The sequence below is a fragment of the Notolabrus celidotus genome, chromosome 24 (assembly GCF_009762535.1).
Source record: "Notolabrus celidotus isolate fNotCel1 chromosome 24, fNotCel1.pri, whole genome shotgun sequence".
NCBI lineage: Eukaryota > Metazoa > Chordata > Actinopteri > Labriformes > Labridae > Notolabrus > Notolabrus celidotus.
In genome coordinates this window covers 1,447,007-1,464,284 of record NC_048295.1, presented here as the reverse complement: position 1 = coordinate 1,464,284, position 17,278 = coordinate 1,447,007, and the positions used below count along the sequence as shown (strand labels likewise).

Here is a 17,278-nt window from a genome sequence, read left to right as displayed (position 1 = left end):
CAAAGCCGGAAGTCGTCACAGCTCCCAAAGCAGTATTCCCGCGAACATTGAGAGACATCTCAGTGCATGAATAACTGCTTTTCTAGGTATGTGTTCTTATTCTTACCTTTGATTTTCCTCATACAGACTCTTTATAATGTAAAGACATGATATAAGTTATTATAGTTCATTAGGTTTAAGCATGCTGCCTGTTAATGTGTCCACGATCCTCCACGTCAGTGTGGAGGAGAGGTGACACCAAACCCTGTTTTTAAAATACTTCAGATTACTAGCTTCTTTCTCAGAGACTACTATTATGCACTTATTAAAATAAACTGTACTGATTAAAATAGTAATGAGCCACTCTTTAATTCGGCATGCGCTCCTTTTACCTAGGCTTTGCTGATCTTATGTTATGGTAAACATACCTCTGATGCAGGAAGCTTAAGAAGTAGATATTGCATTGACATAGATGCAGCTTGTTGCATGAGCTTTATCTTTATACTGACTGATAAGTAATTGCAGAGTTGTTGCAGAGAGGAGAGTAATTATGCTATAATAACTTCCATGTTGAGATGCTGCTTAGTGTATACAACATATTGAAGTACTTCTCATTATCTTGGCATGTCATTTAAGACCATTAAAGTCCCAAAACATTGTGGGCACTGCAAATGTCACATATCCTAACCAATGTAACATATGTTTTGTGGTTTAGAGTCCCATCACCATGAGCAAGAGGAAAGTGAAAGATCAGCACATGCCTGTTGGAGAATGCATCACACAGGTTTGACAAACTATCTTGTTTCTGTAGTTGCTAATATAGAAGACTGTAATCTGCAGCATCATATTTATTTGTAATGACTGTGTGGATCTTTATGTGCAGGTTCAGGAGATTTTAAGGGAGCGCTTTTGCTGTCAGAAGCTGCCTGACAGACCGGAGGGAGTGGAGGCTCAACACAGGTAGGTTTATCTCATTGATGGTGATTACAAAGTGTATATTGAATTAAATGATAGTGCAAGCTGTTACCTGTTACAAAGAGACCGTCTCAGGTTCAGTGTAAGTTATAGTGACCCAGTTTGCTCATGGCAGACAGCCCTGTCCCAGTTTGGAGCCTGGAAATGCTCCAAGTTCCCAGCAGACTTGAACACAGCACCAGCATCCCTTAGATCCACCTAAGACATGCAGGATTCAATCATTTGCACTCTCTACATTGAGACACACTTTATTTATACAACTGACTGTGCATTGTGGGTATTTTTGCAGACACCTCCTGGAGCTGCTGAAGCGGACGGCTGTCCACGGGGAGAGTAACTCCCTGCTAATCGTCGGGCCCAGGGGAGCAGGAAAAACAATGGTGAGCCTCCACAGCCAAACACACACTGAAAATGGCCTTATGGGTAAAAAATGCAGATATGATGGTGAACTGTCCTGAAGTGTGTTTTAGATCCTGGGAGGGATGACTTGTCTGATGGTGTTTGTGTTTTTGTGCAGCTGCTGAAGTGTGTGTTGAGGGATCTGCTGGAGGAAAAAGAAGTGCAGAAAAACCTGCTGCAGGTTCACCTCAATGGTACTGACGGCCTCCCAAACCTAATGTTGTTGTTGCATAATCTTACCTGAGCACTAGATGACTTTCTTTTGGTTTTTCTTTTGTAGGTCTCCTGCAGACTGACGACAGAATAGCGCTGAAAGAAATAACACGGCAGCTCAATCTGGAAAACGTTGTTGGTGACAAAGTGTTTGTGAGTGTTTTATAAGAAATTTAATCAACATTTTATCATCAATCATGTCCACAAGCTGCTCCTAAACCAGCTTCTGTTTCATTTCAGGGCAGTTTTGCAGAGAATCTAGCTTTCCTGTTGGAGGCTTTGAAGAAAGGTCAGAAAATTCAACATATTCAAATTGATCATCTTGATTTGAGGCAACGTTTGAGTGTTTATTTGGGTCCTCTCACCAGGTGATCGCAGCAGCAGCCGACCCGTGTTGTTCATCCTGGATGAGTTCGACCTGTTTGCCCACCACAAGAACCAGACTCTTCTCTACAACCTGTTAGACGTCTCCCAGTCCGCCCAGGCTCCCATTGCTGTGGTCGGCGTTACCTGCAGACTGGTGAGTCTCAATCAGCCATCCAGACCTTTTAAGATAACCCATCTCCTGCTCTGTTTTCTGACATCTTTGTGATTTGTTTTCTGTCCAGGATGTTCTGGAGCTGTTGGAGAAGAGGGTGAAGTCGCGGTTTTCTCACCGTCAGATCCACCTGCTGAGCAGTCTGACGTTCCCTCAGTACCTGGAGCGGGTTCAGACCCAGCTCAGCCTGCCGGACGACTTCCCAGATGAGAAGTTTGCTCAGGACTGGAGCGCCAGCTTGAAGGTAAGAAGATCAGGTTTTTGTTTTGAGTAAAGGTTCTCTGTGCCTTGTTTTAAAACATAGTAGAATGGAGGGTGCATTACACTTTACAGTCAATGTTTGCAGCACTAGTGGTCATTCTTAATCACTAAAGTTCTCTTTGATATCTTCCCTCAGGCTCTGTGTGAAGACAAATCAGTGGAAGATGTTTTGCAGAGACACTTCAACTCAAGCAAAGACTACAGAACGATGCACATGCTGCTGGTAAAATTCCCACTCCCACTGACAAAGTCATTAATGCTTCAAAATCTTCATGAGAAATATTCACAGTTTGTTTCCCTCCTGAGAGATGAAGTCCATGAGCCTCAGCTTTTTATTCTTTGTGGTTTTTTTTGCCAGATGTTGTGTCTGAGTCGTGTTTCCGTTTCCAAACCCACCATCAAACCTGCAGACATGCTGGAGGCCAGCAGAATGTGTTTCAGCGATGCCAAGGCGAACATGCTCCACGGTGAAGAATGAAATCCAAACACAGGATTTTGTTTCTCTCTCTCTCTCCTCTGATGTCATGTCTGTTAATACTTGTGTCTCTGCTCTCTCCAGGTTTGTCCATCTTGGAGCTGTGCCTCGTCATCGCCATGAAACATCTCAACGACATCTACGAAGGAGAGCCGTTCAACCTGCAGATGGTTCACAACGGTACAGATGGAGCCCTTTTTTTTAGAGATAAGCAGGAAAAAAAGAATTTGTGTGGTCGTGAGGTTACATTTAAACATCTCTCAAGCTTCTCAAGAAGAAAAACCACACAATAGATTCAACAATGAGCTCTAATGATAGACTGTTAAAATCGTTTGCCCTCCTTTCTTTGTTTTTCAGAGTTCAAGAAGTTCCTGCACAGAAAGTCCAGCTCCATGTACAACTTTGAGCAGCCAGTCATAATGAAGGTCTGTATTTAACATCTGAAGAACCCAGAGTTCAGAAAAACGTCAATATTTCAATCTTTTAAAATAAAAACGTCCATAATTAAAGACTTGACTTGGGTTGTTCACTCACGTGTCTGCAGGCCTTCGAGCACCTGCAGCAGCTGGAGCTGATCCGGCCCGTCGACGGCTCCGCGGCCAAGACTCAGAGGGAGTACCAGCTCATGAGACTCATGCTGGACCACAGTCAGATCATGGAGGCCCTGCAGAAGTACCCACAATGCCCCACTGACGTCAAACAGTGGGCCATGTCAGCATTCGGCTAGGACTCTGCATGCACACAGACTTTATGCACAAGGCTTGTTGTGCGGTGTTTTTTGTTGCACAAAGTGAGGAACCTTTCATGAAAGGAAAACCAGCACTGGGGCTCAGGTCAAGAGCTGAAATGATGCCGGTCTACAACCAGGAGAAGACATGGCCTACAGCAGGTCACACTACACCAGGGTGCACTTCATTCTTTCTGTAAAGCATATTTTAAGAGGTGTGATTAAATAAAAATGGCTTTTCTACAACTGGCAGCAAGTTTCTCACTTATTTCCCCTTTAAAATCTTTGATTAGTAACAGAGCTGAAGGCATCAGACTGCCCTCCAGTGGCCTGATTCTGCAGCACATGGACAGACACAGAGAGCCCACAGTCGATGCTATTTTGATTTCCAGATACAAGCTCGTAATAGAGCAGGAACATCTAATCCTCACGGACCTTTGTTCAGTCATGATGGCTCATGCTGACATCAGTGACCTTTTCTCTTAAATCATGGACAAAACACTGAACATACTGAACATGTGTGCAGTTAACAGATACATAAATAACATGCAGAGGGATCAGGACATGTTCTGGGCTTTGCACAGCACTTTTTAGTCCTGCAGAGACGTTTCAGATTCCAATTTCAAGTCCTGCAACAACAATAAATAAACTGTGACTTCCATCTACCAGGTGACAGCAATTTAATCTGTGACTTCCCAGAAGGAGATGTACTTTGGATGATTTTCATGTTCTTGCTCAAGGATGCCTCACTCTTCACACCTTGACACCTGTTATCCATCAGATTCTATCATCTTACTGGGCTTTCTTACAACAAACGTTTCTGAGCTCACCTGATAAAATGAAAGGTTGAACTAAAGATTCCCTGCATGCTTTAAAACCATGAATTCATTACCAGTACTCTCCTGTACAATCCTGGACAGTGACGTGGGGTTATTTTTTGAAACCTCTATCAGAGTGTTGAATGAAGGGCTCATCTGTAAACAAGAATCAGGTCAGTGAAAGAAAGAAAAACAGAGTTCACAATCTAAAAACACATTTATTTACATCACGTGGATCACTTCAGCTGATAAAAACCGTGAGCTGGGAGCTGCAGCGCTGACTGGGGATCAGTTAGTCTCCTCTGTGATCATGTCAGCAGGGTTTCTGATGTTTTCTCACTCTAACACTTGTTGAAGGGAATCTCTAACCCTGCCTTCGACTGGAGGTCAAAGGTCAGGCACGCTCTTGCTAAATAAAAACTCAAAGTGGGATGTACTTCCTACACATTTTCCAGTTTGAAATTCCCGACCTCAGAGTCTTGTCCTATTTTCACATTTTTTCCAGTAACATAAATGTACAGTCACATGTATCAGGAGTAAAGAAACAAGACACTTTCCTTATTTCACACACACTTTTTTTTAAACATCCCACCTCAGCTTCATGCTTTAAAAACGTGAAACCCTGCGAGCATCATTATCACGACAGACTGCGTTGGCAGATCCTGGATCAGCGCTGCAACTCGAGAGCCTCGAGAAATGTGGGGTCAAAAATGCTTGTAGTGTTTTTTCTTTTTTTGTAGAAATTTCAGGCCTGGCAACTGGAGTAATCCGGCTGCCAAGACAGCCTTGGCAGCGAGGTCATTGGAGTTCAATGTTTCCTCTAAAATTCTTGCCAACAGTTGGAAAAGCAGGAGAGTGAGATGCTGGAATGAAATACCTGTAGTGGGTGATTGTTTTATCACATGTGGAGTATTGCAACTGCTCTCAAAGAGCTTCAGGGAGTCTTTAAAATGCAACTGTAAGGGGACCCGGATCAGCTCCTTGTGGAACGCCCTGGGCCAAATGTCCGTCATTCGTCTACTTCTCTCTGCCAAGAAACCCTTAAGTGCTTTCTGGGATACCTCACAAAGTACTCCAATGAGCCTCTAGCTTTTAGCTTACACAAAGCTCAACTTAAAGTGAAGGACATTTTTTTTTCTGCAGCTGAGCCAAGCTCTGCTGCGGAGTCAAAACACAAGAAAAAGTATAAATGAATGTAGAGGAAACACTGAAGTTCAACACGCACTTATAAAGATTCAGCTCAAGAGTATATAGTTGATACAGGTATTTATGTTCTCATGTCTGTACAGATCCTAGACTGCTTAAAATAGTGGGGGGCAACAAGACACAAATGTTTCACTGGTAGTTTATATGCACAGCAATGTGAGGTGCTGGGCTGGAGGAAGTCGGGAAGAAACCTGGAAAGCCTGCATGCTGGAGGAACCCATTCATACATCTTTAAATACCAAAGTTCAGTTTTACGCTGAAGTGAGACTTAATATGTTAGGATAGTCAAAACCTGAAGGGAGCTCATCTGGGATTGTTCAATCTCTAAACCTAGCGACAACTGTCTGACATATGTCTGCAAAGGTTTGTTCCATCCCCTGCAGGAAGCATCTGTTTCTGGAGAGTCTCAGTTTCACTGTAAATAGCAGGTTACACAGGTTACACTAGAGTCTACATTTTATGCAGATCTCTAACAGAGATTAGAGATTGTTTGGCAAAGCAGATTGTCTCAATCGATCCAACAAAAACAAAAAGAGCAAGAATTTAATTTTGGATGAACTGAATCTCATTCTAGAATCCAAACTGACTTCCTTTGCAGGACTGTTCTTGCTTATCTGATTGTGGCCTGTGCATATTTTTGGTACAACTTTGGGGCTCTGCAAACCACGTTCAAATAAAGTGCTTGACTGTTTCTGGTTTGATTGTACGGTCATCTCCCTTAGAGCAGGTACTGGTTCAAATCTCCCATAGGTAAAACCGAAAGGTGTATAAATGGATCTCCAGGTGCCGGTTTTACAGGTTTCTGCAACGACAGGGCACAATCACACGAAACCAGCCAAACGCAAAGCCCTCTAAAGTTACACAGGGCCGGGCTCGATCCATCAAAGTACACACAATACTAGAAATCCAGGAGTCTGAAGAAGAACATTCATTCTCGGTCGTTTTTTTGTCCATAGACTGAATAGAAAGAAGCACGTTACAGTTTATATTTTTTCTTTTTGAATTAATGAAAGTATTTCCTGAATTACAACCAAAAACACCCACCCCAAAAACCCTCCCCCAAAAACAACAATCGTGCCAACTCTTACAACGTTATTCTGAGCTGCACCTGAGCTTCAATCCCCAAAAACCTCAGGCCTGTAAATTAAAAAATAAATACAACATATCAATATGCAAGGTCACGGATTTTAAAAAACAAAATTAAAATGCTACAAGTTATTTGTGTGTGTGTATGTGTGTGTGTGTGTGTGTGTATTGAAAGTCACTCCTGCAGCTGGTCCTACAGAAGTGTAGGGTAGTTTGCGGCACTGGTTGCATATAACTCGCGAGAACTTAGAAAAGCATAGTACTGAATCCCTGAATGGTATTTGTTGGTTCAGGACGGTTCCTCGAGCGCAGTTTAAACTCAAGCTTTTCAAACACTGAACTTTTCAAACGTCTACCTACAGTACTGTGATGTGGCCGCCAACGGAGCGCTGGCAGGTTGTTGTTTTTTTTGCTGTGGCTGATCGGTCTGACGGCTCGAGCAGCCACCAGCGTGTGGAGGCAGAGTCTAAAAGTCCACTTGGCTGCTGAAATACTGCGTCTGGGGGAACATGAGGGAACAGGTAATACTGGTGTTCTCTATTTGTGTCAGATCAACTGAGTTAAGATGTCAGTCATCCTTTTTTAATCATGATCAGATATCTGAGGGTTTTAATGTTTTAAGTATGACACATTATTGAAATAAAACTGAGGATTGAGGAGAGTTATCAGGAGTCACAGTTCAAGGAGGAACTGCCTTCAGATAAAAATGGAATCATCCGTCAGATTGAGGAACTGTTTTTGGTGTTTTTGCCAACTTTCCACCCTAAAGAAATCCCTGTGAGTGAGGTAGCATTTATCGAAGGGCTGCTGGGGTTTGCAGTACTGCTGATCTTTCCTGACTGTGTGGACGATGGCGATATCGATGAGAATATCCTGCTACAGTAAGCAAATAAGATGATGGCTTCTGCTTCCTTCAGGTTTGCTGTGTTGCTGTAAGAATCTTATCCTGTGCTGAAAATAAACATCTCAATCTTGTCGTAGCTCTCACTTCCTGCACATTTACCAAATTGTGTATTTTTTAGACGTGTTGCCGAAAAGAAGACTTTGTAGTTCTTGGAATTAAGTCAGGTGAGTATTCTTTTAATACTAAGCAACATGTGGCCCTTTAAAGTCAATACTTTGGAGTAGTTTGGGCTCATTAAAGAGCACAAAACAAATGTCTAGTTATATTTCAGATCTGTGATGTCTGGAGGATTTTCTGTGAACCTTTCCTGTTCTATTTTCGAGCACTACAGTACGGCGTTTGCTTTCTCATGTTGTGTATGTTACAAAGAAAGCATAATGATGTATTGCCCTGAATGTGAAATGATTCAGTGGAAGGATGTTTCTTTAAGCTTGAAATACTTCGAACCCTGAAAGCTTGATTTCAATCTGCGCCCTGAGAAACCGTCCCGAAGCTTGAGGAGAGACTGCAGGTCTGCCGGCACCAGTGTTCAATGTCCCTCAGAAGAAATAAAGATTCAAAAAATGTCATTGTTGCCTTTCGCAGCAGTGACAGATACATCCGTTTTGCCTGACATCTACAAGAGTAACTAATGTGGATACGTAGAAATGGCACCAGGATGAAAGAGAGAGAGAAGAGAGTCCTCGTCTTAACTCCAGCTCACGCTGCGGTTAGCCGTGCCGGCGTTTGGGTTCCAAACCAGGAATTTCAGTGTGAGGGAAATAAACCTGCATGTGACTGGAAGTCTCTGTTTTAACATGAAACAGAGTTAGAAAAGAATCCAGCTGAAAGAGGGCTGATGTGCTGTTTGACGCCTGAAAAAGAAGAAGACGACGACAATACAGAAAACCTGATAAACAAGATCAGAGCTTAAACTTAATTAAATCAGGGAGGCTCCTGGTGATGAGGGAGACACTGTTTAAGTGTTTTTGGGCACGAGAGCACGGCTAATCTCTCAACAGGTAGAGGTGAGACGAGAAAGACAGAGAGAGAGAGAAAGAGAGGAAGCGTAAGAATCAGCGAAAGAGGAGGTATTCCAGTCGGAGACAGGCGAGGGTGAGGAGGAAGAGGTGGTGGATGTGGTGAGTAGCAAAGATTCCTGAGGTGTTTCAAAAGAGACTCTTGATAGTAATCCAAAAACAGAAGAGAGAGAGAGAGAGATGTGTGTGCGGTCAAATTAAAAAGCAAGCTGGCTCAGCTAAATACAGGTTTGTTTCCGAAGTAGGGCTGGGTACCTCTGGGAACTGAAGTTTAAATGACACCTTTATAAGTTTGGATTTGTTTAGTTATTATTCCTTAAAGGAATCAGACCACACAGAAATATAAGAACGGGAAGAAGTCGCTCCAGAAGTGTGAAACGATTCAAACCTCTCAGTTTGAGTGTGATACCAAAGACTGAAAGGTACCCAGCGCTAATCCAGAGAGATATAAATACTGTTCATCCAGATCTCACGGGCAGAATCACGGCGATAAATATTATTACACCGTTGACAGTTGACACGGCAAACCAAAAACCATTAAAATAATCACTTTAAACGACAACTTCATCATGGGGGGGGGATTCTATTCATTTTCAGAAGAAGCGTGAACTGAGAGAAACCATCTTCAGTCAAGAGACGAAGAAAGGGGAGGACAAAGGGAGAAACTCGTGTTTGTATGGCGATGAGTATGGAGGCCTTAATGACTACATTACCCATGATGCTGACAGCAGATCGTGTGCATGTGGAGAGCTGAGGTGGCGAGAGAGTGAGCCATGATTGTGAAGAGGGAGAATTTAAATTGTGTCCGTCTGAAGTGAGGTATACCTGGTTGAAGGAGGTTTATGGTTTTTATCGTCGTAATGCTTGAAAATGGACCCCCCTCCCCTCCCCGTCCCCCTCACCCCCCCTTTAAAATAAGCTTGATTACCAAGTTGTCTGGGTCCATAATACACTATGTACAGCAGCATTACACTATAAACATTCAGAAGCCGTTGCTTATTGGCAGAACGATAGTCATTTCTTCAAAGTAAAACGCACACGAGAAAACAGCAAATGTATCCGGAGCCGGGAGCTCCTCTTTTCTTTTTTCTGGTTTTTACACTAAAATGCATCGAGAGTCCGTGAACTTCCCCCGCCGGGTTTTCTCTCTCCGTAGAAAAGCCGAGCAGAAGCGGTCGCCCTCCTATGTGAGTGTATGTATATAAAAACAATACATGATCAAAGTGTTCGTCCCAGCATGTCGACGCTTTCACTCGTTAAAATCCTGAATCGAGTTTTTCAAACGTTAAATGTTAAAATCCTCAGGCACACATATCAAAATGAGGTGGATGTCGACTGATGTGGTGAGGTGGGCGCAGGGTGTTTCCTGAAGTAGCGGCCCGCACTTAAAGGAACAAAAACAAAGAGAACGGAGAAGAGAGAAAGAAAAAAATACACATCGCCAACCAACCAGGGTCGGCTGTTCACCCCCTCGTGCTGATTTGTGTTTCTGCGCACCTCGTCCGGAGTCAGACCGATCAAAAGCTGGACTCCTTGGGCGGGAGGTCCACGTTGGTCACCATGGTGACGACGGTGACGATCTCCTCCGGGCCGATGATGGGGGCTTGGCGCTGCATCTGCCCGATGCGCTCCTCGACGCAGCCGGCGGACAGGCGGGCCTCGGCCTCGTGGTCCCAGCAGTCCTCGATGGTTTCGCAGAGCATGGCCAGACCCTGAGAGAGAAGCATATCAATGTTACTCCGTGTTAGAGGTTTACGCCGAGATCAGGGTCCTCCCTTAGTGTTTGAACAGCATCCAGAGAGCTGCTTTATTCTGTGAGAGTCTCAAGAGCTGCAGAGACAGATCGACCGAAAGAACATCTTCAAGGATCACATCAAGAATTCATCTTTAGTGGCTTTCAAGGAAAAAATGTCAAACATTTCACATTCAAACGCTTCCAGCCTCATGAATGTTTGCTGCTTTCATCAGTTTGTTCACAAACTCTGGGTTTAAAACTTTCTGATGGACAGGAGGAGACTCCAAACTTTAACTCTCTGCTCTGGAACGTTGTAATGAGGATTTGTCCTGACATCAAAGACCAAATGATAGACTGATTAGGAGTGAAAAGAGAGCTGACTGTGAGCCTAATGGGAGACAAAGAGCTCTGAGAAGAACTGTGTAGCTTTTCTACTTCTACCATCGTCCTCCTCACCGTGTGTTTCTGCCAGCAGTCTCTGAGGCAGGGCCGCAGCTTCTTATGAACCACCACATCCTGCATGTCCTCCAGAGACGGATGCTGACCCACCTCCTCCTCAAACGGGAGCATGTACTCGTCCACCGGGCCTGTTGACACACAAACACACGTCCAGAATTTAAAGCACTCTGAAAAAAACAACACAGAGCACATCTCAAACAACCCAGACGCTTCAGTCTCACCGTCAGCGGCCGTGCAGCGCGCTGCGAGCTCCCACAAGACAAGGCCGAAGGCGTACATGTCGATACGCAGGAAGGAGTCCCGCTGGAAGTTGATGGCGCCCTCCAGGACTTCAGGAGCCATGTAGCGTCGTGTTCCCACCTACAGGATCAGAGGGAGACAGCTCAAGAGGTCAAAGGTCAGCGTCAGGACAGAAACATGACCAGAAAAACAAGCAGGGGCCGAGAGGAGGAGGAAAGTCATGACACAGCTGACAGACGGGCTGAGGCGGCAGAAAGGGACGCTTGTCAGAGAGGGAGGGGCGGGGAGGAGGGTGCTTAGTCTGCAGAAACTTAAAAAGCTCAGTGAATCAGTTGAGATGTCATGATTTCAGCATGTTTCTGTAAACATTTGGAAATATTTAGACAAGAAATGAGGTGTGTCGCTGGTTCACAGGATCACAGATTACACTGAGCTCTGCAGAGAACATCCTGAGTCACACAGCGGTCTGTGATCGACTCCTGGGACAGAGGACTGAGGTCATGCATGATTAATACTCAGCTGTGTTTGAGCTCATTCTGATATCACATCTATGTCCACTGCCTGATGTTTCAAACTAATTACCAACATATCACAGACATGCAAACTGCTCGAAGTAGAATATGTTGGCCGTCACAATCAGGTCGAAGGTCGTAGAGGTGTAAACTGTACCTGTCCGTGAGTGTCTCCTGCAGATTTTCCGGCCTCAAACTTCAGGGCCAGGCCGAAGTCTGCGACGCAGGCTGTCAGGTTATTCTTCAGCAGCACATTCTTACTCTTGATGTCCCTGAGAGGCAAAAAGAAACAGCAAACCTTCAAATTTAACAGCTCAGGATGAGTGCAGCTACCAAGGACTGAAGAATAAACTCAACATCTTGTTATCCTTTCAGTGTTTGGACAGCACACCTGTGAGCGATGGAGGGCTTATGTCCTTCTTTGTGCCCCGGGATGTCTTCATGGAGGTGGGCCAGGCCTCGGGCTGCCGACTGAGCGATGTGGCACAGCTCGTTCCACGTCACCACGTTGGCCTTCAGGTAGTCTGTGAGCGAGCCCTGCAGGAAGACAACAGGAGACATCTGAGTTTACAGCCGGCTTTACATACTGACACTTTCAATAAAGCTGGCAGCCACGAATCTAACAGTAAGAGCATAAAGTAAAATCAATGAAAGGGTTTCAAAGCAGCAAAAATCCATCCCTCTGATGATGAACTACAAAACACAATCCTCACATTAGAGGAGAAAAAGGTGCCGAGACAAAAGATCATAAATAAACTTCTATATTTATTTGATGTATTCCTTTCTGCCGGTGAGATTACCCACTCAACACATCCAGAATGTCAAGAAAGTGATTCAGCAGTAAAACCCAATAACTGCAGGAATATTTAACGCTTCATAACGGTATAGAGATGGCTGGAGCGGGGAAGGGTTTCCATGGTAACAGCAGCATCCCTAATGGATGGAGAGCTTGTGGGTAGTATTGTATTTCACACACAGGGGACTTGGCATTAAAAGAATTGTGGTTGAAACGAGGTAAGCTACACGGAGAGGAACCAGAGCTGATCGGAGCGTTCAATATTGACACGTCAGATTCTAACTGGTTTCTATAAAGGTTCATAAAGAACATTAAACCTCTCTGAAGTCCGGCTCTGGTCACCTCAGTCCTGAAAATATTCTGCTCTTGGTGGAATAAACATCCATCGTCTCATTGTAGATATTAAAACATCCTTTCATGCATGCAAAGATGAACATTCATGTGAAGTATTTAAATAAATAAATACATCCGAACGTGGGATTGTTGGCTTCAGAGGAGACATTCACATCCAAGATGTTCTCTCTGTATCCGTTTCATTCCTTCTCCTTACACAACATCTCTGCTCTTACATAACGTATGTCAATACAATACAAGGTCACTTCAGCTGAGGCCAAAGACAGCTGCAGTACCTGGTGTGGCCACGAGATGTCAGGCAGCACTAATAAATAAAGCAGTATAATCAATGTGATCAGTTCAGACGCTCTGTGCTTTGTGCTGTTTGTGTTTTTACACCTGGTTCATTCTTTAATGAATGTATGAATACACAGATCAGACTTTTCAGAGTGGAGCCTCTGAGGGTTATTGATCACAGAAAGAAAAGATTAAGTCCAGGTACTTTAAGGGAGAGCCCTGTTTCTTTTAAAAGCAAGCCGCTGCATGTTAGCAACACAAAGGCACAAAGCTGCTGCCATGCATCAAACATGAAGGCATAAATCAGCTGTCAGGAAGACGCTGAACTCTGCAATCTCTGCTCCAGCTGTGTTACACAAGCCGAGCGTCAGTCCAAACAGACTCTGACACCTGCTCTGAAAAAACTGGAAGTAAGGAGAAGCTTTTTGTCTCTTAAATATGGTGTTATGTATCCTCCAATGCCTACAAAATAATACAAAGCATGCTCCACAAGGCACTTAGCAGACGGAGCAGCACAACCCTTCCTAAAATCCTCTCAGAGAAATTCCTTCAGTGTTATTTCGTCCTGGAGAGCTGCTACAAATCAGAGTAGCACTTGTGGGGCTGCTGCAGGGTTAAGTGGCTTTCTAAGAGTTGAATTGCAGGGTTAAAGCCTCGCCGCCGCCACCACACCCCACGCAGCCTTTAATTTTTCTACCTTTATTCACGCAGGGATGGTTTTCTTTAGCACGAGGATTCAAATTCTTGGCCCTGGCTGAGAAATTCAAGCAAGCGGAGCGTAAGAGAATCACTCCACTTCGTCGGTAATGACCCTCGAAACACACAGAGGCACTTAAAGCTCAAAAAATGCTGCAAAGACCAGTGATTGAGAGGTAAGTGAAGCACAACAGGGCGAAGAAGTCTTCTTTCTGAGGATAAACAAGCTTTCGAAAAGAAAAATCAGCATGTAGAAAATGTGGTTATGGATTAGTTTAAAGGGCAGCTCACAGAATCAATACAATGTGACGGTTTCATGTAAGATTACAAGTGTAGCAGCCTGTCCTGCAGGTGTTTACATCTGTGTGCAACCAGACAACACACTAATAAACTCTGTGGCTGTGTGAACATGGACACATTAAATCTTATTAGGAGAAGAAACCGAGCGAGAAGGACGGACATTTGTTTATATGCAAACTGTGGAACATAGATTTACATACAGTCTCCTCAGACGTCTCCTGATCAAATGCTCGTTCTTTTGGAAGAGTCACGCTTTTTAAAACATCTTCATGTGTTCATTAGGAAGAGCAAAGCATGCAAATAAACACACTTCTATTATTACACTTTACAGGTAGATTAAAGCTCGTCTTGAGAACTCGTTTCAGTCTGTTTGAGCTCCTTAATAAAACCTGCAGTCCCCTGAACAATGTGAGGAAAGCCTGAACCAAAGTTCTCTCCAGTAAAAAGTTAGAACAGCAGAATAAAAACAAGGATCAATAGGTGTGAGAAGAAGAAGAACAGCGGGTTGTTGTTGGTGTATATCTCGTCTGTGACAGCGTACCTTGTCGTGGTAGGTGGTGATGAGCCACAGCTCCAGGTCCAGGTTGTTGTTCCTCTTCTCCACACCGATGAAGTGGAGGATGTTGTCGTGCTTCATGCCGCACACGCTGTAGATCTCATACTCGTTCTGCCAAGACAGCTTGTCCTACACGGAGCAGAGAGGCAGATGCAGGTGTTATTTCTGTTACAGAGCACTCTAATTTACTACAGGACCTTGTTTAGTTTGGTGGAGACGGATCAGGGCGAGGAGTCGTGTTCAAAGTTGATAAAGGAGAATTGTATTGAGCTGTAGGTGCTGTAATGTAATCTTTGGGGTTCACTTAAAGCGTGTCTTTGCTAACGACGGACTCAGATTGTTAAATTAAGTGTTGACATTATTGACAGACTGTATCACGGGGTCAGAGGTCACAAACATCCCAAAGTTACCTGAATGGGGAAGATCTTCACTGCCACGTAATCGCTGAGCAGCTGAGCCTTCCACACACACCCGAAGCGCCCCCTGGCTTTCACCTCGATCAGCTGCAGAGGCTTTTGTCCCATAAGGGGAGACGGGGGAGTGGGTCCGGGGTCCTGAGGAGGGGGGAGAAAAACAACACAGAGAGGACGGTGTTATTCTTTCTGCTTTTTTTTGCAGGGCATTAAAATAGCATTGGCTTAGAGTGAAGGTGACCGGGCTGTTTGGCTCTGCGACAGCCTGCCTGAGGAGCTTAGACCAGCAGAATCACTATCATCTTCACATCTTATATCACGACTTACAAATTACTTTTATAGACTCGCTTTTATGTGACGATGCTCTCAGAAGCTTTCTGCCAAAATGCAGTTTTTATCCTGGTTTCTGTTTGATGCTGTATTGCATCACTGCGCTCCTTTTTAACTGGCTTTGTTTGCTTTAAGGGTCTGTTGTTTGCTTTACTCGATTGTTGAAGCACTTTGGAAAGTTTAGGAAGTGCTGCATGTTTAATATTATTATTACTGTGTCGTTTTTTGGCAGAGAAGACGCAGCATAGCAAGCAGAGTTTTAGATTAAATCATTAGAAATTCAATTAAACTTCCAGGGCTGCACTTGCTCGGGGGGTTTTACAGAAGTGGGACTTGCACTGGAAGGTTGCCAGTTTGAATCCAGCAAGCTGCTGAGGAAAAACAAGGATGTGTGGCAAGGCAACAGAAGAGGAATGAACATGAAGGAGGGTGGATTCAAAAGAATAAATGGTGTGGATGAAGATGTCGTGTTTCGCCCTGGCAGGTCAAACCTCATGCGTGCGCTGTGTGCTCATGCTAATCCCATATAAACAAAAGAGAAAGCGAGGAAGGCGAGTGTTCCAAATCTAAAGTAGGTTAAACACAGCTGGTGATCGGGATTAAGCTGATCACTTTCACATGTGACTTCACAGGAAAGGACAGAGGCCGAGCGGGGATAGAAAGACCCAGAGAGACAGAGAGAGAGAGAGAGAGAGAAGGTTAAACAGAAGCATGCAGTGAGCGAGGGAGTCACATTTCCAGAAAGGATAAAAGGTAGAGGAGAAAGACGAGCACATGACGGATGGCCTTTGATGAAACCAGATATGCTTCTGTAAAATCCTCTTCTTTACCTCCATGACTCTGCTGTCAGTAAAAAAAAAAAAAAAAGGGAGAAGCATTCCCCTCTGCAGCGCCGGAGATGTTCATGTTTTTACTTGAACTGAAGGCTTACACGCTGCCTGATAAGCTGGAGCAAGTTTCAAGACCCTGAGGCCCACAGGATCCACTCAAACACAGAGACCATATATCAAAAGCTCACGTCAATACACTGTTTTCTCCAGCTTCTTGCAAAATGCCCTCGCTTCTGAGGTACAGGGTGCTAATTTGACCTGTAACAGATAACATTTAATAAGAAAAACTACAGTTTAAGAGATATAAATCTACATTTCTGCACATGTAGAAACACTCTGCTTGGTTTACAGTCAAAAGATTGGCACCCACGCTTTCTTGAAGACAAATCATGGTGGTTTCCTCGGTGAAAAACGAGCCACAGCGATGCTACAGGGCAGAGCCAGAGAGAGTTTAACAGCATGAGTGATAAAAACAGGAAGAGGTGGCTTCACTTCTACCACCTGTCCTGACAAGATTACTGCGGCTGCAGAAGCAAAGAGTAGATCACTCAGTCGCAGTTATGTCTTTGATTTTATCTATCTGAAACTGAGCGCCTGGACGTGAACCTCGGTGCACACAAAAACAAGAGACTGCAGTTTCAGTGTGTCTCTGAGATCTTCAGATTATTAGACATTTACTTCAGAGTGTTTCTAAGTCTTTGTTTTAAAAGGGGAAAATGTACCTCCACATTATAATCCATGCTAACCTGCACACTCATTTGGAGCATGGATGCATGCTTCAGCTTTAAGTGCAGCAAACATTGCATAAGACTCGTGGCCTTATTACTACCTGTTGTGTCTCCATGCTGATCTTTATGGTTGTATCAGAACATGTAACTATAGCAGCAGCTTCAGATTTGTCCAGCTTTGATACGCTGAGCGTGGTGTCTCAGTGAGCGGAGGGTATGGAGGACTGGAGTGGGAACTTGGTGTTTACTTGAAGTCTTCTCCCTCTAACACAGAGCTGCGAGGCAGACCTGCTGTCTCTGCACGCTGCTTTCACACTGAACACCAGCCAAACGATGGGGAAAATTATCCACGGTGGTTCTGAGGTTGGATTACAGAGCGGCTCAAACGGCCTCCAGTTGGCACCTCCAGGAACATCTTTGAAAAACACATTGTGGAAACGACATAACGGACAT

The 17,278-nt window shown here is 44.2% G+C and overlaps 2 protein-coding genes across 3 annotated transcripts in view; one reads left to right on the top strand and one right to left on the bottom strand.

The window, feature by feature from the left end:
• The first annotated feature begins 17 nt into the window (after positions 1-17).
• Positions 18-3,819, top strand: orc4 (origin recognition complex, subunit 4). The gene is made up of 14 exons (XM_034677705.1): positions 18-86; positions 695-763; positions 863-939; positions 1,244-1,334; positions 1,472-1,547; positions 1,634-1,719; positions 1,807-1,855; positions 1,935-2,086; positions 2,175-2,348; positions 2,502-2,588; positions 2,724-2,832; positions 2,925-3,020; positions 3,198-3,265; positions 3,385-3,819. Exons 2-14 carry the CDS (start codon positions 707-709, stop codon positions 3,565-3,567), a joined length of 1,305 nt encoding a protein of 434 aa, XP_034533596.1. The 5' UTR covers positions 18-86; positions 695-706; the 3' UTR covers positions 3,568-3,819.
• A 764-nt stretch (positions 3,820-4,583) lies between these two features.
• Positions 4,584-17,278, bottom strand: part of LOC117808384 (activin receptor type-2A-like) — a 39,896-nt gene continuing 27,201 nt past the window's right edge. For both annotated transcript variants that reach the window (XM_034678108.1, XM_034678107.1), the window contains 7 exons: positions 14,935-15,078; positions 14,510-14,653; positions 11,938-12,083; positions 11,704-11,818; positions 11,016-11,154; positions 10,792-10,922; positions 4,584-10,312 (listed from right to left, as the gene is read on the bottom strand). In XM_034678108.1, coding sequence (XP_034533999.1) covers positions 10,118-10,312; positions 10,792-10,922; positions 11,016-11,154; positions 11,704-11,818; positions 11,938-12,083; positions 14,510-14,653; positions 14,935-15,078 — 1,014 coding nt within the window. In that variant the 3' untranslated portion in view covers positions 4,584-10,117. The remainder of the gene's footprint in view (positions 10,313-10,791; positions 10,923-11,015; positions 11,155-11,703; positions 11,819-11,937; positions 12,084-14,509; positions 14,654-14,934; positions 15,079-17,278) is intronic.

What these genes read in the sequence shown, in the direction of transcription:
- orc4 (XM_034677705.1), top strand. Translation starts at nt 707, where the DNA reads ATGAGCAAGAGGAAAGTGAAAGATCAGCACATGCCTGTTGGAGAATGC. An exon ending in GGGGAGCAGGAAAAACAATG is followed by an intron (nt 1,335 to 1,471) that starts GTGAGCCTCCAC and finishes GTTTTTGTGCAG; the next exon opens with CTGCTGAAGTGTGTGTTGAG. An exon ending in CAAGGCGAACATGCTCCACG is followed by an intron (nt 2,833 to 2,924) that starts GTGAAGAATGAA and finishes TGCTCTCTCCAG; the next exon opens with GTTTGTCCATCTTGGAGCTG.